Below are 25,803 nucleotides of genomic sequence, written 5' to 3'. Positions count from 1 at the left end.
AAATGCCATTATCAACATCCCAGTAAACAAAGCTTTGGACTCAACTAAACAAAATACCTTCCATTTTTATTGCAAGTTTTCATATTCCATCACAATCTTCTCTAATATTTTCTCCTGCAGCATTCATGTTGTACACAGTCTTCAGTTAATATTTCAAGCATCGATAACAAAGTTTGGATGCACCACAAGGATAGGATCGTCTTCTCTGATTAATGATGACTCCCCATGTTTTGTTTGAGGTTGGAGGCCTGTCTGTCGCAACTCAATGAGCACATTGTCCTGTGACAAGAGAAATGACATTTAACTGAAACGTTTGAAAAGGATTACGAGTTTCACTATATGCTGTGGTCAGTCTCATCCACTAGAAATGTCGTTGTCTTAACAGCCAATACAGCATGTTTTAGGTCTTACCAAGTGTGGAAAATATTTCAAAAAGTAAGTTATGTTCTTACTGATCCAAGTGTAATCATGTTTGCATATTTTTTGAAGAATTTTACATAAATTTAAATCTGAAGCTACTTATCAGATTATGAACATGGGCCATCCCTCCCGACAAAATCAGTCCATATCTAGTCAGTAGTGGTGGTAATGGTGGCACAGTTTAATCAAAAGCACATTAAAGTTATCAAAGAAATTTAGGCAGTTTTCATACCAAATTCTGGAAGCTTGGCCCTCACTACCTACTATATTATTACCTGGCATCCTTCTCATGAAGTTCCTGTGAATGCGTAAGAGGATGTCGTGTATGGATAAGTGATATTAGTAAAAGAAAACATTTCTATCTTGTACAAAATTTGATTTAATTTTAAACATGCTGTAATCATTCTCAGAGGTCATGGACCATCACAAAAGGCAAGTCAACACTCACAACATGGATGAGTCTGTCAATGACTTTTTCAACAAGGGTCTTTTTCTCCAACAGCTCTTGCTCAGACTCAACTTCATTTTCAATTTCTCTGAGGTACCAGGCAATCAGTTTACTCTTGTGCATTCCAGAATCTCCTTCTATTGAACATAGTAATCCAACATACAGGCTTTTAGCATCCCCAATACATGTAAGAGGTATGACACCGTCCTTTACAGCATTATGGCTTAGCTATACATTACAGCAGGGGTGTCCAACCTGTGACCCTCAGGCCGAATACGGTCCTCTTTTTAACCAGAAACAACATAATTTCAGTTTTAATGTAGGCATGATTCTGGCAAAACTGGCCTGCAAAATCATGTCTAGTACAACCCTCGGGCTAGGAAAAGGTTGGGCACTACTGCATTACAGTGTCCACTCTTTAACTAAGTCTCTTTCTAAAAGAAAAACTAAATTATGTACAAACTAGACTATGCAACATATACATAAGCTTCAGCCACATACTATTTATGTTTTTAATTCAGCACTTGGGAATGTGGAGGAAAGAACATCATGGTTAAGAAGCACTTGCCTTCCTCTTGCTCTTCTTGTCTGCGCATGTGCAGGACCAGCAGATTTCCCATCTGTCGGTACTCTTCATACGATAGCTTCAGAGAACGCTTGACAGTGATTGGGGCTGGGTCTTTTTCTTCGGCACCTGGTGATGCCTCCCCATTGACTGGTTGAGATTCGGCTGAAGTTTCTGTCATAAAAATTGCCTACTGTAGCTAGAAAAGCATCAACATACAGATTGACTTGTTGAATTTTTTACTGTAATAGATACCAAACACTTTAAATTGTCATCTGCTCCCATTTGCTCTTCTGGCTTACATCAGAAATAAAAGGTATATGACAAAATTATTCCTAATAATTTATTTCCTTTAAAGACACATTGCAGTTTGTTTATATATTGACAAAAGCTTGTGGCCCCAAAAAAAGTTTACTTTGCCTTTAATGCAGACAGAATATAATAGTCTGAATCCTGCCAAGCAAGAAATCCGAGTCATTCACTAACCTTTGTCCTCATCCATCGGTTCTGTTGCCTCATCTTCCACATCGGAACCCTCCTCAAGATGAATGTCTGGTTGCTCCACACGGATTATTGATTTATTGAGCAAACGGAAGGCTTCTTTAACATGCTTTGGCTGCACCTGCGATGCAGAAATAATTCATCATTAACATCGGAGGTAGAAAAGTTTATGCCTCAGACTGTTAAAGCATCCACTATATTGTGCAGTGTGCATTCATATTTATGCACATCACTGTATTTAGCTCTGTTCAGTTAATCATAAATTACCTCCTCCTGACAGTGCATCCTGGCCATCGCTTCTGAGAGACGAATCATGCTCTCCAGCTGTCGGACGGTGATTCTCCATGAAGATTTACCTGCACCCGAGCAGTCTCGCTGTCTTAAACGTTTATACTCTTCAATCATGTACTCCTGGGCTTCTGTACCAATCTGAAGAGAATTATTAATTGACTGATTAATTATTGATTGATGAGTTTTGTTTGCATTTTCACACAATTCCTCGATGGATGCCATGACACACACACAAAATCAAACTGTACTGCCACATCAGTTTTAAAAGATTATTTGCTTTGGGGCAATTTAACCCCAGATGCATGCTGACAGCAGATGCAGAATTTCTCACACTAAAAAATACACGTATGAAAACTTCCTGCAAGGAAGGCACTCTAAAATGCTAGCCACACTGAATTCATTTTGAATGGCTTACTTTGGGTTTAAACTGGCGAGCAAAGGATATGTAGCGACGAATATCTTCCACAGAATAGGTGCGCTCTACAGATTCTTCCAATCTACTGTGAAGATCCACAATGCGTCTTGCAATGGCATAGTCTGTGACCTGAGAAGCAGTTATTTTACTATAATAAAAGATTTAAGTCTGTAAAGTGTTTCTAACTTCAAGCATACCAGTGTATAATTAACTGGACTTTGGAGATATAAGCAATGTAAATAATTTTTTTGCTTGTGTATGAAATCCTTTTCAACATGGAAAAAATAACAGTGGATGGGAATGTTACTATAAAGACAACAATAATCCATATACAAAATTAAACAGCATTTTGTAAACCACAAAACTTTTTTCGGATTGACTTTACCAGGTAACATTATAGGAGACGCACAGCCATTTTTGCCCTTTAACCATTTGATATTGTCGCATATTTACATGGAGAAGGCATAAGATGAACCCCACAACCCACATTATCCCACCCCCAGTTACAGTGCCATGGGAGCTTGCAACCAGGGTAGAATATTACAGATGGTTATATCCTGTGTCGTATCACTTTCGCTTTTCAGTTTATCTTAGACTATCTGTAATCTGCCACTGAAGGAACAAAAATCAAGATTTTGGAAGAATTTTGAAATTACATTCGCAATATTAATAAATGGAACATAAAATCTCAATATTTTGTGAGAAGCAGAATAAATTCCAACCTCACTTTTTGCTGTCTTTGATTTATCACAATAATGCTTACCTCGTTGCATTCATCAACAAGCACAAAGAAAAGATCAAAGCGTGACATAATAGGTGCAGTCATGTTCAAGTTTTGTTTTAAGGAGCGTGAACGGTCATATCTGCCTGACACTGGATTGGCTGCAGCCAAAATGGAGGTACGAGCATTCAGTGTTGCCTGAAACACAATAATTACTTCCCTCACATTTACCTCAAAATGTACTTTTTATAATCCTTTGTTAAATCTTGGTAAAATTTACATGCTGTTCCTGCAGATGGAATGTAAATATATGTTGCATCAAGCCAAACAGTAAAATTACTGTATCTCTTGCATAGAAGTCTGCAAATGATTTACTTTAGACAGCTTTGTGCCAAAATATTTCTAAAAATAAAATTCTGCAATTTACAAGTCTATTTCTCAAAATCATTTTAACAAAGGAGAAGGTGGTGCCTAGACTAACCCTGACTCCAGCTTTGGTGATTGAGATTGTCTGTTGTTCCATGGCCTCATGGATGGCCACTTGGTCCTTGGGATCCATTTTATCAAACTCATCAATGCAGCAGACACCATTGTCTGCTAACATCAATGCTCCAGCCTCAATCACAAACTCGTGTGACTCTTCATCCTAAATGAAACAAAACAAGTCTTGTGACGATAATTTACAGCATGACAAATGAACCAGAGAACTATCACAGAACCAAACTATGAAGTCAAGAGCAGATTTTTTTTACCTCTGCCAAATGTGTTGAAATAGTTACAAATGTCCCCAATTCTCACCTCAACAAAGCCTTCCCTCCGTAGTTTGATAGGTTAAACTAAAACTACTCAGCAGGATTTTCACTTTTAGTGCTGTTGTAAATTTTTTTATCACAAAGCTTTTTCATAATTTGGAAATCTACATGTAACACCTTGTTATAAGAGCTTAGAAAATTATATGGGGAAACATGAAGCTGGGATTCTCTTTGGAGAGGAAATCGCAGTCATTCAGTGTTACATGTAGTAATTCACAGTTTGAAATTTTTTAGGTTTTATCCAGTTTAGTTTAACTTTTCATCTTGAGAAAAAATAGCCTACACAATCCTGTGATTGTTTCCTTGAGTGGAAAAGGCGGTTGTGTAAATGATCAATTTGGCATGATGCAGATGACTTAGTTTAAGATGGTTACAATTACTAAGAAGTCATCAATGCATCCAAAAACTGGCGTATCCAGAATTTTAGAACTATTTTCCTGCAGATGGCTAGGGACTACAATGCCATGGCTGTGGTTGTTTTAGAAAGCCAACAATTTGATGCAGAGAATGTTCTACAGTGAAGTTACCATTCAAACAACTAAGTTCTTTCTTAATTTTGGTGAAGATTTGCAGTTTACCCACAGAAATGTGTAGGTGGACTGTTGTAGGTCTGCCGAGACCAACACTTAAACACTTGCGACGTTCTCCACTGTTAGTCTCGGTGAGCCTAAAGAATGAATGTGACTAAACCGGAAGCTTTATACACACCTGCCTCGTTTGAGTAGCTAACTGGAAAAAATTTTCTGCCAGCAGTCCAGTAATATATAAGTTCGTGGCTTATCTAACCTGATAAGTGTTATACATCAAGCTATCAAATACAATGAACGATCAGTTTGAAGAAGCAATAAATGGCCATATCACGACTACAGGTCTGTCGATACGAAATAAAAGCCATCGTTATCATTTAAAGAAAATATAAAGCTGATAACTTGTGTTATTTCTTGTGCACTGCACCACCTTGTAGCCACATAGGACACGTGTGGGTTATATACAAATGGCATTGCAGATCTCTCTAGGCTTGAGATACTACAATTATTTGCTTGCTCTCAAACAACAAATCCCATCTGAGATTTCCCAGTAGGAAAAAGCTTTATGAATACTTAAAACTTAATTAAAAATAAATTTCTACTACAAAGGTTCTTTTTACCTTATTGCTGCATAAATGCTTATGAAAAATGTAAAGTTTGACTGCCATTCCCCAAAAAAAAAAAAAAAAAAAAAAGTATTTATGTTTACTTGACCACTGACCTTCACAACAGCTGCAGTCAAACCAGCGGCAGTGCTAGCTTTGCCACTTGTGTACACAGCTCTCGGACTAAATCCTTCTACTTGTTTCAGAAGTTGTGATTTGGCAGTGCTTGGATCTCCAACAACGCATACATTAATATCACCACGCAAGTGTGTCCTTTCGATAGTTATCTTGGGAACACCTCCAAAAAGCATGAGAAGAATACCCCTTTTGACTTCATCATTGCCTGAGAAAAAAGAATAGTACACCATGTCAAATCTGGAATATGATGACTGAACTAGACATGGCAAACGGTTTTTTCCCATCCACCATTTTCCCGCACAACAGTAAAATCCAATTTAACATTGACACTTGTGAAGAGCTTAACACCAATAATTATCAAAGAGGTACAGCTTAATAAGCTGACCTCTAAATTAGTAAAGATTGTGATGACTGACCATGTATTGTAGGAAAAAGACTTGAACAAAGATTGTTGTACAGATGCTTGTCTTGACTCATGTCATACACAGTCTGCCACTCCTCCTCTGTCATCTGTTTCTTGATCATTTCTGCTGTCATTTCTTCTTCATTCACATCACGGCCTCCAAACTGTAAGAATACACACATGAATCATTCCCACAAAGTTGCTGCTTATTGTTCAAAGACAAACTTAAATGCAACCTTTTGTTCACGGCCGGTAGGAAATGACTGGGTTAAAAAAAATACATAACCATGCTCACAGAGAAAATCATGCAATGACAGGGTAAGCTTTTTTTCAACCATAAACTGTCTTTAATGACAGACCTATTCAAATGTTTCTATGTAGTAAAAGACTGGAATCTATCAACACTAACTCAGTGTAAAGACCTAAACATGTTAAAACTCAGTGTGAAAACCTAACACTCAGTGCAAAGAGAGGTGGGAAACAGCAAAAAGAGAGAGAACATAAAGAAAAGATGGACAGAAACATCACAGAATTATGTACATTTATGTTTAACATGATAAGTCATGTGGTGCACTGTATCATACCAAGCACTCTTTCATAAGCTATGAGTCAAGGTGTTGCACTGAAAATGTGTCTACAAAGTTGTCTAAAACAGGACCTATTTTTTAAAACTGAGCATACAATAACTTACTGATAAAAACTACAATTTGTTATTCTCTACATCTAAAATTTTTTTCTTTAATTAGGGATTTGCCAAGTATCTCTATGTTGAATTAAAAGTACCCCTATGAGATGCCTGCTTATAAAAGATTCGGGACCTCACAGTATTCACCTTGCTTATTACCCACCATAAAGGAAAAAAGTAATCAATGTGTTCAAGGATGAAAAGTAGAACTAAGCAGCAACTCTCCCCTTACCAACATACAAGCAGTGATACTAACCCTTGCTGATGACGGCAGCACTGTACAAGCCAGGAAGGCAAGACGGTAAGTAAGGTCGCGAACACCCAAAGCTTTTAACCCTCGCACTCCTTCCGACTCTTGGCCTTCTCCACCTTTTACACGAGTAGAGGTTTCTGCTCTAGCACCTGAGGGTAAATATAAGGGGAAAGAACTCAACAGAATAGCAAGCCTCCCAAATTATAACTAAATCTTCAGTTACCCCGAAGAGCTCCAAACTTATAGAATTCATATTTTCTCTTCTGATAGATGTATCTACTGTTTAAAAAAAAAAAAGAATCAGTTTAAGAAAACACCTACAAGCAAGATTAAATAATATATAATAGTTTGATTTCAATGGTATTTTAACTTTTGATTTGAAACGATCAGAAGATAATTTAACAAGAAAACAAAAATCCTTTTAACAGACATGCCTACCTGTTAAAGATAAACTGCCAACATCAGGAACAACAATAAGAGTACCAACAAAATCACATCTGTCTCCAGCCTGAGCAGTTTCAACTGCTTCTGCACGAAGTATGACCTCAACACTATTTGGTTCAAGAGACAAAAAGTGAAGATATGAGTTACTTATCTGAGAAGCCTGGCAAATGTTTCACACAATGCCCTTGTAATTAAGCAATAATCTAAGAATTAAAAAGTAAACAAAAAAAGAAAAAAAGAAAAAGAAAATTTTCCTCAGCTTTGAAAAAGTGCTAAGAACCTTTCAAGTTCTTTATAATCCTATTTACAAATCTATAAGAAATTTAAAGTGTCCAAGTCTTTTGTTTATAGCAAACTATAAGGAATGGATCTATGGGAACACACACCTGCGAGGAATACTGCCTCTGGGAAGTTCAGCTTGAGTCTCTTGAATTCGAACTTTCTGGAAGTCGACAAAGCGTGACTTGTTCACATCAAGCATGAAACGTGACCGATTGCTGCAGACTGGATTTCGACAGATTGTTGGCTGGAAGCAGAAAAGGACTTAATAAAGCTTAACTTTAATAATATTCCTTTATTTAACACTTAACGTCAAAATACATTTCTATTCAATAGTCTGTAGCTCCTGCTAATTTTTAGTTCAACGGGAGCATGCAGCAGCTATGTTTTTTCCCCTACATTATTAATCTGATTTTTTTTAATCCATCTTATTTATCTTTATCCATGTAGGAATAGGACTGTTTGAATAAAGCTGAAAAACTTGTTACCCCTCTTTAACCGTCTCTAAATAGCAAGGTTGGTAACTCAGGATAAAAGGAACAAAGGACAAACAAACATGCTTTTATTAGCAAATGCTAAAAGCAAGCAGGAATGGATTAAAACACAATTTCTCTTAGATTTTAGACAATCTGTTACGCATGAACAACCTTAGTGATAAAATTATACTTTGACATTTCACAAAATTTTAGAGATCCCAAGATTGTTCCCAGGCTGTTATGTAGTATTTTGAAAATATTATTATTTTCAGCTCGCTCTAGATTTACATACCTGTGTGTACTTGAACTGTTGCTCCACATCCTTAATGACTGTTCTGCAGTCTAGACATAAGAATGTTCCATTCACAAGCTCTGGATGCACAGGATGGGTCCGAACCACCTGTCCAGTGATGCGCAGCAGGCTTCCAATCTTAGCGGTCATTAGCTCTCGAACTCTACAAACCAATAAAATCAATGAGTGATATCTGGCACAAAACCAAGGGAAGATCGAAAACAAAGATCGAAAGAGGAACTTGTATATGGTAGAGAAGGTTTCAACCTACCCAAAGAAAATTTAATGCCTAATAAATGTTGCATAATACGACACAGCAGGACCAGGGGTGTACATTTCCCTCATGGCGAGGGAACCACGAAGCATTGTATTATCACTGTAGAATGCAATAAATGAAAGCCAACACCGCATATTATTGTTGGCAATGCTTATGTCAGGCATGAAGATTGTGATGGTGCATTATCTGTCAATGAGTCTGCCTGAAGTCTACCTTGTCTTAAGTCTTAAATGTGTTTAATACTATTAACTGAAATTATTATCTGTACATGCAATCATTTTTTTCTTCACGGTTTTATCTATATGCTATGACTTGCATTTCTTGTATGGTTGACTGTTTGTAGTCTTGTGTGCAGCACAATGAATTCATACTCAGAGGAAAGTTCCTTTACAAATTCAATTATTATTATTTCAACTTCATATACACTGTTATCTGTAAGAAAGACGAAATAAAGACAAACACAATCACATCAAACCACTTTCAATAACATTGGATTAATGTATGTTATGGTATATAATCGTAGCTGGTGCCTACTTACATGTTGTTTTAAATGTCAACAATTTATCACTCAACTTCATTACTTTTTTTACATTACTGGAAAATCAGAAAGTGGTTAAAGAACCGAAAAAAAGGGTTTTAATAAATGCAATAAAATTATTTATACAATCACTGATGAAATATTAAACACCTGATATAAAGCATCACATATAATTAAATATATGTTTTGTTCTTGTTTGAATCCTGCCAAATTTTTTAGCTCTATCTGTTGTAGTTTAAAAGGTACAGATGTTTCTAACAACAATATGTTAATTCCACATTTTTCCACCTAACAAATTAGAGAATTATCAAACTTTGGGCATACAAATAGAAAAACTTTGGACACTAGAATATCTGGAAAAAATAAAATACAAAATATTTGCTAATGTCTGTAGATTTTATCATTTTGGATATGTAATATTACTCTTGTTTTTGAAACCCTAAAATATGCTCTGAAAATGAAATCAAATAGACAAATCTTTTCATTTCGAATGATTTTGGATCGTAATAATGTGAACTTAGAACATGCAACATCACGACCAGGATAGATCGCACTCTCTGCATAGACCAGTGGTTCTTAACCAGGGTTCGATTGAACCCTAGGGGTTCGGTGAGTCGGTCTCAGGGGTTCAGCTGCCACGGAGGTCAAGACACACCCGCAATTCGTGATGACACTAAAGAAGGGTTCGATGAATGTGCATACATGTTTAAGAACCACTGGCATAGACCAATAATGATAAATGAAAGATAACAGCTAGTGGACAGTGAGGTACGTATAGGCACACTGAACATAAAGATGAGGTACAAAGAGAAGAACATAAAGCAATGGATGAAGGTATGAAGAAATGTAGATACTATAAACAGTGTAAAATGAATTGTTACAGGATGGTTAGCCTGACAGTATTGCCAGGGAGTTAAGAATAGTAATTCAGGGATAGTACTTTGAGAACAGATGCTTCCAGAAAGCGTTTGAATGTAGCCTATGAGTCCAAGTGGCAAATGTCATGTGGACGAGAACTCCACTGCTTAGCAGCACAGAGGGAGAACGCACTTCACTCCGTATGTGACTGTCTTTGTGGGAGGGATGGACAGAAAGCCAGAATCTGATGAGGAGTGAAGGTTTCGGGAGGAGTGTGGACAGACAAGATTTCAGCAGAGTAGTGGGGAAGAAGTCTTCAAAGAATCCATAGCATAGAATTTAGAGTTTGTAGTCTATTCTAGCTTTAACTGGTAGCCAATGAAGAGTGTGAAGAAGTGGTGTGACATGTTCACATTTGGGACTCCAAAAACAAGATGAACAGTTGAGTTCTGGACTTTCTAAAGCTTATCAATGAAGTACTGTGGACAGCCAGCAAGAAGAGAGTTGCAGTAGTCTAGTTTACACAGAACAAATGAACAGATAAGAATTTTGGTGACTGAGATGGACAGAGTATGGCAGTTGGAGCTGATCTTCCAGGCTCATGGTATTCAAAACGACAGATGTGAAAAGTATGCTTATCAAGAGATATGTCAGCAGACATTATGTAACCTATGCGTTGAAGTAACAAAAGGAACATCAGCATCGCCTACCCATCAGTCAAGTGGGGAGCATGAGATGCCACAGAGTGTACTATGAATGAGAGTAATGTGGTCTATAGTATCAAAGGCAGCAGACAGGTCTAACATATTGAGAAATGAGATGTCACCTCTATCCAGGGCAGACAAAATTAAGATTAAGCTGTTGATTTTGAGTAACTGAACTAAGAGCAACCTATAGCTGCAAAATGTTAAGTTGTCATAGTTACCTTCACTTCTCATAAAAAATGGCAAGCTTGCAAGTTGCGAAAAAGCTCTCAAAATATGATAAAAACACAGCTTTACACCTTTAAAAGTATATCTCTGCTTCTAGAAATCAAAGAATCTTACTTTATCTTTTTGTTTCGTTTTTCATGCATTTTCCTACACATCACAGAAACACATTTCAAAGTGATATACAGGAATTTTGATTGCCGCTACCTACTTTATGCTAAATAGTAAGTTGGTTACAGTTACTCACAACACTTAAAAAGCAAAACATGCATGTGGTGGATGGTAAACCATTCCTTTACCATAACCATAATTTAAAATGTGAAGATAGTATAACAAATTTAGTACTTCCAATTTTTAAAGCTTACTTCAGTTTAGATGGAACATCAGTGAAGCTAATGTAGAACTCTTTTGAAGGTGGTATCTGGCCCCAGTCGCGTGCATAGTTCTTCACAGCTCGGCACAGGAAGGGATACACCCTACGATTCACACAGTTTTTATCCAGCAGGTACATGGAAAATGATTTATAAGCATAGAACCAACTGTAATTGTTAATGAACAATCACAATGTCCCCACACAATTGCTACTATTTTACTGGCTAAATAATGAAGGCAAGGAATAAATGCACACTGAAAATCATTAAAGATGGCAAATGTGGAATGTGCCAGGAATGTCCATAAAAGATTACTGTAAGATTTATTTTATGATTTATTACTTTAGCTATTTTGATTAATACTAGTCAGTTGGTTTTCAAAACCACCTTGGAAAAACAGGATACATATAGCCTTCTTTCTAAACCATGCATTAACACTCTTACCGATAATACTCTTCTAATATTGTTGTAGACAACTGCTGGTTGTAGGTCTGAACATCTGCGAAGCTAACAGTTAGCGTGTTTCGTTCAGGTCTAACAAGTTCCTGAACTAATGGGAGATACTTGGCTTCTCCATCCACGTGGAACCTGATTATTAAGAAATAAGCAAAGCTTACTAAGAGCATATGTAAAACATTATCTGTAAAGCATTTCCTTTGTTCTGAATGTTAATAGTAGTTTCAAAGAATCCTTCACAAATGCACATGTTCTCTTGAACCACATTCACATAATCCTGAAACTATGACAAGTATTTCAGATGAAACACTAATAGTTGGGATAATATTAAGTATACTAAATCAACACATATACATCAAAAAACAGAATGAGGGGGAGGGGCTATTTCTAGATGTGTCCACTTTTTGTCTATGCTATGCTTAGGCTCCTACTACCAATCCTGCCTACCTGTGGTTCTGTTTAATTATTGTTTTCAACTCCAATGAACAAGAGCCAAGCTATTAATACTCTTAGCCTCTATTCCATGCACTGTTTTTACACATGCGCGCGCCACAAGGGCAATGACTGAAGTTTATAACGTCATTACCAAGTAGTGAAATCGATTTCTATATAAAACAATCACTGTATCAAAGTATCACACACCATAGCGCATGTGATATTATTTTCACAAGATGTAGCAGTATTTTTTAACACGTCTACTCTGAAGTGAACTAGAGTTATCACGGGAAGAAAAGGCAGCCCCTATGACAAGTGATCGCTCCAAATATATGCCATTAATGCCAAAATTAAAAACACGAAAAAGGTGAAAGAGCAAGTACTTACTCCTCCAAAAAGTCTTGAAATAACTTCAAACACCTTTCTCCCACAGAATCTTTCACTTGATTAGATTTTACAGCTTGTTCTGCCACATCCATGTTAATATGCAAGCTCCTACGACAATAGCGTAACAAAACTTTTCGCGCCAAGTTGCATCACGTGACATCCATATTTCCGTCGTCTGCTTATTTATTTATTTTTTTGTACTCTACAATTATCAGAATAAACATGAAAAGGAAGAAAAACTATTTTAATGTTGAAGTATATGAATGCATGCACGCACGCACAGATACATACACACGCACGCACGCACGCAGAAATGCAGGTTCGCGCAAACATTATAATAGTCATGCATTGAGTAAAATTACGATCGAGGCATGTAGCCATATTTGTCCTCGAACGGACTAAATTATTACTTAATTTCTTGCAAGAGAATTTTTATTACCTAACGGATAGAAATAATCATTAACACTGCAAATAAACGTATATATAGATTTTTTTTTTTAAGTCACGTGACATTCCTCCCCACCCCACCCACCTCATGCACTGAGACGTGTTGCATAGGCGTAGCGAATCGAGCGAAGCTAGCCAATCTAGCCGGAAGTGTAAAGAGCGCGCCCCTACAAGCTAGCGAACCTAGACCCCTAGCGTAGCAAAGCTAGCGGCCTTTGGAGGTCCTACGCTTGCTATTCAAAATGGCCGACTTTGTTGTCGGTTTCAAGTTTGCAGATGAGAGTTTCTTTGATGCTCCCGTTAAAAAGGAGTATTGGACCGGATACAAAGTGGTAAGTATCTTTTAATGATAAGTAATAAAAATACTCTATTATTTATGTGGAAACATATTTATTTGTGTAGCGGGAGCAATTTTAGACAATGTGTAGTCGGATTGGCGTTTGCCGAGTACGAGCTTTACGATTAAGGCCGTGTACAAAGTGGTGTCTTTTAACGATTGCTATTTAAAATACCCTATTATCAAGGTTGACAAAATATTCACATGTTTAGCGAGAGTAATTTTATAACAACTTGTAGCCCCGACAGTATCCTCCAATCTGCAGTCTCCGCGTGTACCGGCCTCTTGTGTGTGTGTTTAAAGTTTAGTTTTCTGCTTTCTAGTTCCAAAATTTATTATCTCAAGTTATGAAAAGGCTGAAGGTGGTGATAAAGGTAATTTTTCAGTGTTATAAATGCCATGAAGAGCTGTTATAATGGAAGGCTTTAATGATTTTCACAAATAACCCAGCTATGAACATATTGTGCACATTATTGAACTATCCTTCCAACAGAATAAAATAGTACAACTACCCTATTCTTTGATGTTTAGAATCAAAGCTTTAAGTTTGAATCTGATACTGTTGCATTTACTAAACATATCACTATGTTATTCTGGTTTTTATTTTCCTGTTTTTATTCCTGATTAATTGATTTCATATTTTAACAGAAACGAATGTGGGAAATCAATGGACCAAGGGGCAGTACTTTTCCTCATGGACACTTATGCTGAACATAAGGAGCAATTTGCAATTCCAACTTGAAAATAGAGGTATGGAAGAGGATTGCTTCGGAAATGGCATCCTCAGGATGCCACTTTGCTCCAGCAGCACTTGAGAAAAAAATGGAGCAATATGAAAAATATGGTGAGTTCCTACAAAATCATTGGGCTTTCTGTCTTAGAGTGCAACATTTTTCCATAGATCTGAGAAACAAAACATCGCAGGTTTTTTAAGGTTGTGCAAGTTCTTATTTATTTGTTACCACAATTCATTCATTTAACCTGTAAACAAGACCCCACCAGTATCAAACCAAGCTTTAGTAGAGATTTTTTTGGTAGCCGTGTGAAATTAGTCTGGAGACATAATGATATGTAAGCATGTTTTGGTACTTGTATCCCAACAGGTACAAAGCTATATTAGATTTCAACAAGAAAACGGGCCAGGGAAGATCACGATGGAATTTCTATTCCAGAATGGCTGAAATCTTGGAAGGAGACCCTTTGTTCATCCCACCACTGACATCATCATCACTGGGGAGTGTAAAAGGTGAGTGAACCATTTATAACATAAATAAGCAAGTAAAGCATAATTTTTTATAGCCATATTTAGTAAAACATTTGACAGTTCAAGTATTGTTAATGCTTCTTTTCCTACAGGTATTTGGGGAGGTAGTGACAAAAGTCTGTTCTGCCACAAAGAGATGAGTAGATATGTAAAAAGCTCAGTTAGGAACTTTTTGTATTCATGCACTGTTCCAGCAAGAGCAGTTACCATGGGCATACAGGCTAGACATATTTGGGTTTTCCATGCCCATATATTGGTCATAATTCATTAATATTTATTTTTCAGTAAACACTCTCTCCGAGATCTCCAATACCCAGCAATGTGCCACCCCTACAAAGAAGCAAGAACAGCAAGGAATGTCTCAGGAGACTCCTCACCTCTCCCAGTATCGGTTATTAGTACGACCCTACTGAATAAAGAATATTGTCACTGTCTTGATTTTAGTACTAAATAAAAAACTTACACGCCCTTACAAATGTCTTTATTCTTTTTCACTGTGACCGTTAAAACCAAAAAATCCTGATTTACCTGATAATCATGTACACAATGAAACACACTTGTTTCTACCATGAAATTAGTAAAATCAAATGAAAATTTATTATATGATAAACACATTACATGATAATCAAATGAGAAATTATAACTGGAAAAGTGTTGCATCAAAGCTAAACACAAAAGTGACACTCTAGTTCATTTGAAAAGCACAGAACATGACATGCATCTGGTGACAAAGCAAATTATTAAGGATGGTGACAGGAATTAAACACACACACACTCCTCAATTTACACGAATAAAACAAATCATAGTGGTGATGCAAATGCAAGAGATATGTATAAAAATTCAAATTATGCAATGGAAATAATAAAGGTTGCTGGAGAGAACTGTACACAGTGATGAAAAAATACACAGCCATATGTGGTATGACAATACTTTGCTGCTGTGTCAACTTCAGTATGTAGACAACATATAAGCACAACTGCAAATCGCACCAACCATAAATATAAATGCACATATCATATAATATATGCACATGGTGGACAACTTATTAATGATGGTGACACAAAGACATGTAGAACTCAATTTGCATGGGAAAGAAATTATGGGTGTTGATACAAATGCAAGATATATTTATGCAAAATATTCAAATTATATAATGAAATAATAAATGTTGGTGGAAGAGAAAAGCAGACACTGATGATGGATGCTTTGCTATAGACGTGGTATGGCAAATATAGGTGAATATATTCTGGAGGGTGATTTTGGTGCCAGTAACCACAAGATGGCAAGCAGGTTTGTTCTATTGTGAACACGTTGCTGTGGCAGATGAGGCTCAATCCAAGCCTGGAGAGCCTGAAAAATTTCACAAAAGATCTCTATGAAAGTTTAAGTGTGTGAGCATTATTATAGATATGTTTAGTGGATACATTTATGCATATATATATATCTTGGACGTTCACATTCCTTAAAATTGATTTTGCATTTATATTTATATTTCATTAAGTTTATTACATTTTACTTTATTTTATTACGTTTAACTTACATCAAAGGCGTCCGGAACATTCGAAGTGAGATTTGAACCTGGCATGTTGAGTATCCTGGAACGATGACTTCGACGAAACCGATCATGTGGGCATTGGAATTTTCATTATTGTCCTGATTTACTTTCAGTGGACAGGTGGGCCGCAAGCTTGATATTTATTTGCGACGGCTTGGCTACAGCACGGCGGAGTGTAGCTTGCAAAACAAAGACTTCACTCAAACCTCGCCTTAAGTCGGCCATCTTGAAACTCTGGCTTCCGGCTACACTGCGTTGCACAGGGACCGCTAGCTTTCGCTAACCGCTAGATTCGCTAGGCTAGCTTCGCTCGATTCGCTACGTGCTATGCAACACGCCACTGGACTGTGAACCTGTAGGAGTGGTTAGGTTTGGATAAATATGAAAATTTAGTTTGGGGTGTCTGTTATAACCCAAATCGCGGGGACCTGCGAAAGTTTTTGCTGGGATTTTGTGTGAGACCGAGAGAAACAACGATAATTTTTAAATTTTGTTTATTGTATCTTTTTATATCTGTCTGGAACTTCAGAGATCGAGATTGTTCTCCGTTTACTTGTGTTGCTTACGCGTGTGTTCATGTGGAGACCGCTTCCATGTACATTGAGACAGAGTATACGATATGTGGTGTATATGAAATTGGAATCCATGACAGCAATGCAGTTAGGCAAGATATATTGTTCCGCTGTAAGGGTAGGGGTTATAGAACGTTCGTTTCAATAAATTATGCATAGGCTGTTTAAAATATAGACACTGTATGCGTATCAGAACTACGTTTTCTGTTTGCGAAATTGCAATTTCGTCAACCTCAGAAAAATAGTTTTCGCTAAAAAGAATAAACATTTCACCATTCCAGTGACGTTATTGCCATGCCATTTCTAATTTTAGCTGTGAATTGTGCTCTGATAAGTATAGGCCGTAGAATGTTGTTGGCAACCGTGATGTCGTGGTGATATATTATGCCAACTTTATTAAAGGAGGCGATGGTCTGAAGTTGGCTGACATAACAGTTTTTGCACCACACAGAATCTTAAAGATGAGGAAGAAGGAGGATCAAGACCATGCCGAATGAACCAACAGACACTTCAGTGTACAAAAGAAGAATGTATGTTTCAAATTCTTAAATAGCTGATGACCTCGCGCTAAATGTACTGCGCGGTACCTTGATTTTTTAAAATTTCAATAATAACCAGAACAAGACAAAAAAGACTTAGTTGATCATTTTACTTTGTTGCTGCAGGAAGGCTCAGTTTCCCTTGACCTTATTTCTTAAAATCATAGTTTATATAAAAAAAAAAAATCAGATTCCAGATACCTGTATGCTGCTAACCATGCAGTCTTCATTGTCTTGGCACATACCTGTCTATGCAAGATAGGCCCGCAGACCCCAGAGAATGTATTGCTCTTCTTACAGTAGCGCACACACAGAATAGGAATATGGGTCACTAAGCAAGATGAAAAAAATGTCTACTGTATCTCTCACTAAGAATGAGGTAGCATTCTGGGTGGTGGTGGGGGGGAAGAGCATTGTTTTTGAACCCATTCTGCTTTCCATGGTTCTTCTGCTTGCTGTAGTCATTCCCTTACCAGCATACTTGGATTACGTATGCATCAGCAACACAAGACTATAGTTTTTGTTATGTGTGTGAGAAAAAGTAAATTATGCGCCCGCAGGAAAGTAAGCAATAAAATGTTCTACAGCATGCAACTTCTGCAATGCTTTATCACTGTGAAACAGTCTTGCCATTTGTGACGCCAAAGGTGATTACTGTGGCAGTTCATGTCTGTGATTAGTCATCACCCATGTGTGTATTTATGCCTTCATGCTGCTTTGAGCTTTACAGAATCGCTGCTTTCCACCTCATACTGAGAAACACACGGAGTTAAGGGTATTGATTGTCGTCTATGAAAACCTTAAGAAATATTTTCCCAAAAAGACTTATCAGAATGTGTTGAAACTTTTTTAATATATGTAATCATCACATACAGTTGTTTTTTTTCTTGCAACCTACAAAAAGATATGGAAAAATATAGGTCTCAACCAGCCCACCATGATAACCCTTTATGACATCTCCCAACAAATGCAGCTGATGTCAGCACTCATCTATCCACTCAGTGGATGGAAACATCATGGATGTGTAATTAAGTTATATAAGTTCGTGGAAACATTGATTAAAATTACTGTCAGCAACCTTGTCAAAATATTACTATGAATTATTGCACCAATGGTAAAACGATAGGTACAAATAAACTGCTACACACAGGAATATATACATGCTCTAGGCAACAACATGAGCAGCTTCAATGACAGAATCAAGTGACTCAAGAGTTAAGGAAAGAGGTTAGGCGTACCTATCCGTGAACTTGTAAGTGTAGCAAGAGGTATAGGTGTAGTAGAGGTAGGTGAAGTAGAGTACGTAGGTGCTGGGCAAGATATATAACTGTTACATCACAGATATGAATCATGTGATAGAGATAAATATAATGTCTAAAGTGCGAGAGATCTTTGAAGTCTTACAAAAGCACGTGCGTAAATGAACGCACAAATAATATTGTGGACTGATCGAGAACTTAAAACGGCAGGATTTAACATTGGCTTGACTGGTGTACAAAGATATGCAAATAAATATTAACTTATATCAGGCCTGTTCGAGTCTTCAAAAATACAAACAGGACGAGGCGACGTTCTATTCCCATTTATGCTTACTCTGCTTTAAAAACTGCTAAACCCTTTTTTCTATTCAACAGGTTTATTTATAGTGCGAATGGCGTGTTTTTAGGTAATATGTGGGTATATTCTGGGATCCGCCACGTGCTCTTTTTGTGTATTCATGAGCGAATCATTTTATACCTACAAATGACCGCGCGGAACAGCATAAGATTCTAATTAACATCTTTTATTACATAGAAGCGAACGCCCATATTCTGCTATAGCTGTGAGCACTGAAATTCGTCTCATGTGAAATATGTGTTCTGTTTAATGGCGACAAAAGAACCGTAACAGAAATCGTTGAATAACCTGCGGAAGGAAAAACAAAAAAAGAGCCCGCACTGTCCACTGTAATGTAGAAAACAAATATGTGGCTGTTGAATGCTTCAATGTCCATGAATACGCTTTGCTGTGCTGAGAAAAATGTCGAAGTTTCGAGAAACGCTATACGGTAATCCGTTTTCTAGTTGGTTCTTTCGAGAAACGTCTCTGTCGCTGCCAAGGAAGTGACGTTAGATTCTAACTATTTGATTGGCTAATGCTCATTCTCCTCGTCTTACTATTGGTCTATTTTTCCTTATTCTAGAAAGTTCTCATCGAGCCGCCACTTCCTCTTAAACCGCCCGACCGACCGGTCTGCTACACACTAGTCCTTCAAAGGCGGGTAAGGTCGCAACCGTCGAGGTGTAGCATTTTGTAACAAAAAAAAGATCAGGTAAGATTTTAGATAACCAGGAACTCTATGCTAATGAGATTTTAAACGTCTTTTTCATCTGTATTCAATTTTATTAACGTTTCTCGGTTTTCTAATTATTTTGGATCAGACTCGGTCGAGTGTTCATCGCGAAATAAAATTTCATTTACAGTTTTTGACACTTTTAGTAATACAAGAAAATGTTAAGTAATGCATAGATGGGATTATATTTAAAATTGATTCAAGCTTGAAACGCTCCCAGGATTACGCATTGTTCCCTTTCATATAGCTATTGTTCAGTTGGAATGCTCTCGAAGCCGGTTAAGAATATTAAGCGATAACATGGTGCGACATGTTCTTTGTGCGATTGCTAGATTTGGGACATTGTTCATTCATAATTGCATTAGATTTTTATATATTGAATTTTATTTTGTTTTTAATTTACCTTTGTTAGCGCTTGAAGATCAGTTGGCTCTTTCGCCACGTGGTGGTGTATGGTAGGTGGCGTGTCCATCACGTGGCATAGCATGTCGTGAATAATATGTAGGGCATAGATGAATTAAGTAATTTGGATAGAGTAATTTGTCAGTGAGTATGATTATGATGATTTTTTTCCATTTCATTCGCGGTTTCCACCAGAGAAGCTCTTGTTTCGAAGATGGGTCATTGTCCTTCCTTGGATGTCTGAATCGTACCACTGACTTAACAAACTTAAACCTAGTTTAGAGTAAACCAGCAAATAATGTTATTGCATTAGTTCTTTTGTGAGGTAGGGGGTTGGTGGTATTCCTGCTTACATTTAAAGTGAAATTTTGTAACTAATTCGCTTCATCATATCGTGAATGTTCGTATATGTGATACGCGTTTCCCCTACGATTACCGCACTACTGACACGGTCACGAGGCATTGTGATAAGGTGGGATAGTTGGGTTATAAAGATTTATCAGACAATTCAAGAATATAATTACTTGACAGCGATTTTGTCAGTGAGTATGATGGTGATGAATATTTCCATTTCATTCGCGGTTTCCACCAGAGAAGCTCTTGTTTCGAAGATGGGTCATTGTCCTTCCTTGGATGTCTGAATCATGCTACTGACTTGCAAGCTCAGTCTAGTTTATTGTGTACCAGTTAAGGAGGATAGGGGTAGGGAAAAGCTAAGTTCTAGAGATTTTGCATTTTAAACTTAAATTATCTATTCACGTCTTTATGTGGTTTGTGGTCTCATAGATGAATACATTAACACCAATTGCATGGCATTTTCATATAGGTAGAACCTAATAGATGTCTTGCGCAAAGGCAAGCTGTGTACTTAACGTGACGATGATGAATTTGTTCCAACTTCATTCGCGGTTTCCACCAGAGAAACTCTAGTTTCAAAGATGGTTCATTGTCCTTCCTTGGATGTCTGAGTCACTTATTATATTTTTTAGAAGTTGTGAAACATAAGTAAAATTGTTGGTATTTAAAAAAAATACTTTTTCTTTTAGTCAAGATGGCAAAGGCTCCTGCAGTTGGAATTGACTTGGGTACAACATACTCCTGTGTTGGAGTTTTCCAACATGGCAAGGTGGAGATCATTGCAAATGACCAAGGCAATCGCACGACACCTTCATATGTTGCGTTCACAGACACAGAACGCCTCATTGGTGATGCTGCCAAAAACCAGGTTGCCATGAATCCTGAAAACACCGTTTTTGGTAAGCATTGAATATGTCCTCCAATTTGCATAAATAACAGCTTTTTGCTATGTACTTAAGTATGAAGCTAAGTAATTTTTAGCTTCTTCCTGTGAATGGGTACTTTGCTGCAAGTAGCAGCCGCTTTAAAAATAGCTGGCATGAAAAGCCCACACTGTGCATGTGTAATGGTGACTATGATGATTTATTCTCCATTCATTCGCGGTTTCCACCAGAGAAACTTTTGTTTCAAAGATGGTTCTTGTCCTTCCTTGGATGTCTGAGTCACATTGGTACTTCGAACCATAAATAGGCAGTTGGAAAAGTGATTGATTTGCAGTTATTTGGGCCACACCTTTGATTCTTCAGGTATTATTTCTACAATTTTCCAGATGCCAAACGCTTGATAGGACGTCGCTTTGATGACCCAGCAGTCCAATCAGACATGAAGCACTGGCCTTTTACTGTAACCAATGATGGTGGCAAACCCAAGATAAAAGTCGAGTACAAAGGAGAGTCAAAAACTTTTTTTCCTGAGGAGATTTCATCAATGGTTCTTGTAAAAATGAAGGAAACGGCAGAGGCATATTTGGGAAAGGTAGGTCATTGTTTAAAAAAGAATTTGTGCTTTGGATGAACTTTCCAATTCGATTTTGTTGATGTTGGATGTCTGAGTCATATTAAATTTAAACTTCTGATTATAACATCATTGCATTGAAAAGGCTTGTTCCGTATGTTACAGAAAGTTACTGATGCTGTCATCACAGTCCCTGCTTACTTCAATGATTCTCAGCGCCAGGCAACAAAGGATGCTGGTACAATTTCTGGCATGAATGTCCTGCGTATTATCAATGAACCTACTGCTGCAGCTATTGCATATGGTCTTGATAAAAAGGTATCATCAGCATATCCAATTACTGCGCTTTGTGAATTTTCCACATTTTCAGTGAATATAAAAAACGTAGGAAGGCTGGATGGCTTTTACTCATTCTCTTTTTCTGGTAGGTGATCTAGTGGTGCCTTTTGCTTATTTTGAGAGGGTTGGAGGATATGGGGTTCAGATATTGTTTCGGGTACTTTTTTTTGCTGTGGCCCATGTATCATTTGTAGGAGGCTGACTTTGCAGAAGACCAATTTCCAGTTTTTCCCTGACCTGGTCCTGCCTTCATCTTCCCTACATGTATCCTGATCTGGACTTTCATCCACTACATGTCAGAATTTGTGTTTGCGTTCGTAGCTATGCCTAATTTCCCAAGTGGAGCATGGTGCTGCATATACAGTGCTTGTAGTTGTATGTTATGCTTGATTGTTATACTTCTTTTGCACCTCATTCGCTCCTGCCCACTTTCTTTCAAGTGCATGAAGCCCACCTTTATGTGGGAAATATTAACAAAGTGTACTAAATTACTACTACACCATTATTGCAGGCTAGCGGTGAGCGCAATGTTCTCATCTTCGATTTGGGTGGTGGCACTTTCGATGTCTCCATCCTGACAATTGAGGATGGCATCTTTGAAGTAAAGTCTACAGCTGGAGACACACATCTGGGTGGTGAAGATTTTGACAACCGTATGGTCAACCACTTTGTGCAAGAGTTCAAACGAAAGCACAAAAAGGATATATCTGACAATAAACGTGCTGTACGACGATTGCGTACTGCATGTGAGCGAGCAAAGAGAACCCTGTCATCATCCACTCAAGCGAATATTGAAATAGATTCTTTATACGAAGGCATTGATTTCTACACCAGCATTACTAGAGCTAGGTATGATTTTTCATTTTGTTTTGAGAAAAGCTTAATAGTGTAAAGAATTTGTCTCTCTCTTTCCCCTCCCCCCTCCTGTACACATAAGACATATAAATTTTGCAGCTGTTGTTGTCACATGCTTTGTTGTAATCCTGTAAAGTTTACCCATTATAAGCTTTGTTTTTAAGCTGTGGTAGTCTTATCACTACCGATACGCTTAAGTATGATGGGTGGTAAGTGAGAACCATACGTCCAAATAAAAGAATGCATATATATAATTTACAACAGCTGTATGCATATCCTATGCTAAATATTGGGAAACCTAAGTCCTGTATGTAGGGGTTTGGGAGGTGGTACTCAATTCAACTTTTGAAAGGTGTGCTGGGTAAGTTTTATGATCGAATATTATTTCTTTCTAGATTTGAGGAGTTGAATGCCGATTTGTTCCGTGGTACACTAGAGCCAGTTGAAAAAGCCATGCGGGATGCTAAGCTAGATAAGGCCTCCATCCATGAGATTGTGTTGGTGGGTGGTTCAACTCGCATTCCCAAGATTCAGAAGCTGCTTCAGGATTTCTTTAATGGCAAGGAGTTGTGCAAAAGCATCAATCCTGATGAAGCTGTTGCTTATGGTGCTGGTGAGTGAGCAGTTTATTTTACAGGAATTTTCCAATTCAGCTGACACTAGCTTTAAAAAATATTCTGTTGTTTCTTGCAAATATTAAGTTTTCAACTGCTTTAAGTACATGCTTGCATTCACAGCATTATGGATTTTAAATAGCTCAGGGCAGAAGTGTTGTGATGTCACAATTTTTTTTTTTAAAGCTGTTGCCATGAAGATATTTTGCACCTTAAGATGCGCACAGTGTAGGGACACCATGAATAGGTTTTTGTCACAAAAAGGTTTATATGCTTTTAATGTTTTAATGATTATTTCCAGCGGTCCAGGCTGCCATTTTGCATGGAGACAAGTCTGAGGAGGTGCAGGACCTTCTTTTGCTGGATGTTGCCCCCCTTTCTCTTGGCATTGAGACTGCTGGTGGTGTTATGACTGCTTTGATCAAGAGAAACACTACCATCCCTACAAAGCAGACTCAGACTTTCACAACCTACTCAGACAACCAACCTGGTGTGCTCATTCAGGTTTGTAGCTTGTTGGAAAAAACTTCAGTTAGATCCACAAACGCATGCAGGGACCATATCCCACACCTTGAGTTCTAGTTGTGGCATTATTTTTTTGGTGGGGGGGGGGGGGGGCAAATGATTGCATGAAAGTATACAAGTATAAATTCTACAAATATGCTTTTTTGTGAAAAAGATTTTTGTGGTGTGCAGGTGTATGAAGGAGAGCGTGCAATGACCAAGGACAACAACCTGCTGGGCAAGTTTGAGCTCACCGGTATCCCACCAGCACCTCGTGGTGTGCCGCAAATTGAAGTCACCTTTGATATTGATGCAAACGGCATTCTCAATGTGTCAGCAGTAGACAAGAGTACTGGCAAAGAAAATAAGATCACTATCACAAATGACAAAGGTAATTTTCTTGACACTAAAAAGATCATTACATTACAAATTTTAAAGCTTTGCACAGATTTTGATATTTGAATTGTTTGTTTCATGTTACTTCATGTAAAACCAAGTCTACTGGTGACATGAGACAGTAATTTAATTTCATTCTTTTTAGGTCGCTTGAGCAAGGAGGAAATCGAAAGAATGGTCAATGATGCTGAAAAGTACAAGGAAGATGATGACAAGCAGAAGAATCGAATTTCATCAAAGAATTCACTGGAGTCTTATGCATTCCACATGAAGTCGACCATTGAGGATGAGAAGGTTAAGGACAAGATATCTGCAGAAGACAAAAAGACCATTTTGGACAAGTGCGATGAAGTCATTCGCTGGCTGGATGCCAACCAACTTGCAGAGAAGGAAGAATTTGATGACAAACAAAAAGAACTGGAAAAGGTTTGCAACCCTATAATTACAAAGATGTATCAGGCTGCTGGTGGTGCTGGTGGAATGCCCAATTTCGACCCCAGAAGTGCAAGTGCTGGTGGAGCAGCTCATGGAGGAAGCAGCGGTGGTGGTCCAACAATTGAAGAGGTTGATTAAAGAGACTTCTCTAGGGGGGAAACCCTTAGCTTTATGTGATACAAGTACTTTTGTGACTTTTTTTTTCAAGTATTCTGGATAGCAATTAAATGGTGAAAAATCCAAGGAACAAGATAAACTAATTTCACAGGTCAAAGATTTCCCCAAGAAATGTTTTTGGTGTTTGCAGAAAACATGCTGTTGGCATCCTGTAAAACAATATTTGCATTAAAAGAAAATGTCTAAAAGACTTACTAATGGACATGTTTGTTTTTTTTTTTTTTTTTTTTAAGATTTAAAAAATTGCATTATCTACAAATGCACTGCCCAAAGAAATGGGTCTACACAGGTGATTTTTTTTTTCTGGAATGAGTTACACAGTACAGCACTACCTTCAATAATTTATAGCGTTCAAAAATCAGCTAAAGAAAACAGCCTCACTTGGTTCTGCATCTGGGTACATGGAATCTTAGGGCAGAACTTGCCCTAAAGATCATGCCAATTATTGTAGCATTGCAAACATTTAAATACAACTGTAAGGTGTTTTCTAAGAAGTTTAAGCGTGAAAGTATTTCCTACCCATCTTGGGTTCGACTCTAAGGGAAGATTATTAAAGGGTGGAATGCTGATGGTGGGATATATTTTTAACAATCTTAATGGCTGGACAGGCATGCTATCCCTTTTAGGAAATCTGCCATATAGGACTTAAACCATTAAATTGTAAGCACCTACCACTAATGACTGACCAACATAAGC

At 37.6% G+C, this 25,803-nt stretch overlaps 2 protein-coding genes, 1 long non-coding RNA gene and 4 other non-coding genes across 10 annotated transcripts in view; 6 read left to right on the top strand and 1 right to left on the bottom strand.

Annotated features, from left to right (window-relative positions):
- The window catches only part of LOC112557938, a 177,145-nt gene extending 162,226 nt beyond the window's left edge, over nt 1-14,919 (top strand). The window contains exons 1-4 of one of the 3 annotated variants that reach the window (XR_003098026.1): nt 13,070-13,305; nt 13,959-14,154; nt 14,414-14,556; nt 14,860-14,919. This is a non-coding gene — a long non-coding RNA (uncharacterized LOC112557938). Of the gene's footprint in view, nt 1-13,069; nt 13,306-13,958; nt 14,155-14,413; nt 14,557-14,859 lie in introns of those variants that run through there. The other 2 variants (XR_003098027.1, XR_003098028.1) reach the window with 2 other exon arrangements.
- Nucleotides 54-12,675, bottom strand: LOC112557913 (zygotic DNA replication licensing factor mcm6-B-like). Its single transcript, XM_025228052.1, has 17 exons — nt 12,527-12,675; nt 11,693-11,836; nt 11,243-11,353; nt 8,276-8,438; nt 7,615-7,754; nt 7,223-7,335; nt 6,788-6,933; nt 5,860-6,010; nt 5,422-5,648; nt 3,843-4,007; nt 3,404-3,559; nt 2,641-2,769; nt 2,202-2,363; nt 1,920-2,055; nt 1,437-1,607; nt 869-1,005; nt 54-279 (listed from the first exon to the last, which is right to left on the bottom strand). Exons 1-17 carry the CDS (start codon nt 12,616-12,618, stop codon nt 154-156), a joined length of 2,469 nt encoding a protein of 822 aa, XP_025083837.1. The 5' UTR covers nt 12,619-12,675; the 3' UTR covers nt 54-153.
- Nucleotides 14,920-19,423: 4,504 nt separating the features above from the next.
- LOC112557915 (heat shock cognate 71 kDa protein) lies at nt 19,424-25,305 on the top strand. 2 transcript variants are annotated; one of them, XM_025228054.1, is made up of 9 exons: nt 19,424-19,552; nt 21,022-21,231; nt 21,603-21,808; nt 21,953-22,105; nt 22,638-22,975; nt 23,377-23,594; nt 23,897-24,099; nt 24,292-24,490; nt 24,641-25,305. In XM_025228054.1, exons 2-9 carry the CDS (start codon nt 21,027-21,029, stop codon nt 25,066-25,068), a joined length of 1,950 nt encoding a protein of 649 aa, XP_025083839.1. In that variant the 5' UTR covers nt 19,424-19,552; nt 21,022-21,026; the 3' UTR covers nt 25,069-25,305. The 2 variants fall into 2 exon arrangements, with proteins under 2 accessions (XP_025083839.1, XP_025083840.1); XM_025228055.1 differs by having other exon boundaries at nt 19,460-19,501.
- Nucleotides 20,127-20,223, top strand: LOC112558419. The gene has a single exon (XR_003098155.1). It is a non-coding gene; the product is annotated as a small nucleolar RNA SNORD14 (small nucleolar RNA).
- On the top strand, nt 20,525-20,620 carry LOC112558418. The gene has a single exon (XR_003098154.1). It is a non-coding gene; the product is annotated as a small nucleolar RNA SNORD14 (small nucleolar RNA).
- LOC112558416 lies at nt 20,850-20,947 on the top strand. The gene has a single exon (XR_003098152.1). It is a non-coding gene; the product is annotated as a small nucleolar RNA SNORD14 (small nucleolar RNA).
- Nucleotides 21,403-21,498, top strand: LOC112558417. The gene has a single exon (XR_003098153.1). It is a non-coding gene; the product is annotated as a small nucleolar RNA SNORD14 (small nucleolar RNA).
- Nucleotides 25,306-25,803: the final 498 nt, after the last annotated feature.

This window comes from Pomacea canaliculata, linkage group LG2 (genome assembly GCF_003073045.1).
Source record: "Pomacea canaliculata isolate SZHN2017 linkage group LG2, ASM307304v1, whole genome shotgun sequence".
Taxonomy (NCBI): Eukaryota; Metazoa; Mollusca; class Gastropoda; order Architaenioglossa; family Ampullariidae; genus Pomacea; species Pomacea canaliculata.
Note: the sequence above shows the minus strand (reverse complement) of the source record. Positions and strands in the feature narration are given on the sequence as shown.

Bases quoted from the DNA above. Each gene is read 5' to 3' on its own strand.
- LOC112557913 (XM_025228052.1), bottom strand. From the start codon at position 12,618: ATGGATGTGGCAGAACAAGCTGTAAAATCTAATCAAGTGAAAGATTCT. The intron at 2,770-3,403 runs GTAAGCATTATT...ACTGCTTCTCAG, and splicing joins TTGTTGATGAATGCAACGAG to GTCACAGACTATGCCATTGC. The intron at 2,364-2,640 runs GTAAGCCATTCA...AATTCTCTTCAG, and splicing joins CTCGCCAGTTTAAACCCAAA to ATTGGTACAGAAGCCCAGGA.
- LOC112557915 (XM_025228054.1), top strand. From the start codon at position 21,027: ATGGCAAAGGCTCCTGCAGTTGGAATTGACTTGGGTACAACATACTCC. The intron at 21,232-21,602 runs GTAAGCATTGAA...ACAATTTTCCAG, and splicing joins TCCTGAAAACACCGTTTTTG to ATGCCAAACGCTTGATAGGA. The intron at 22,106-22,637 runs GTATCATCAGCA...CCATTATTGCAG, and splicing joins CATATGGTCTTGATAAAAAG to GCTAGCGGTGAGCGCAATGT.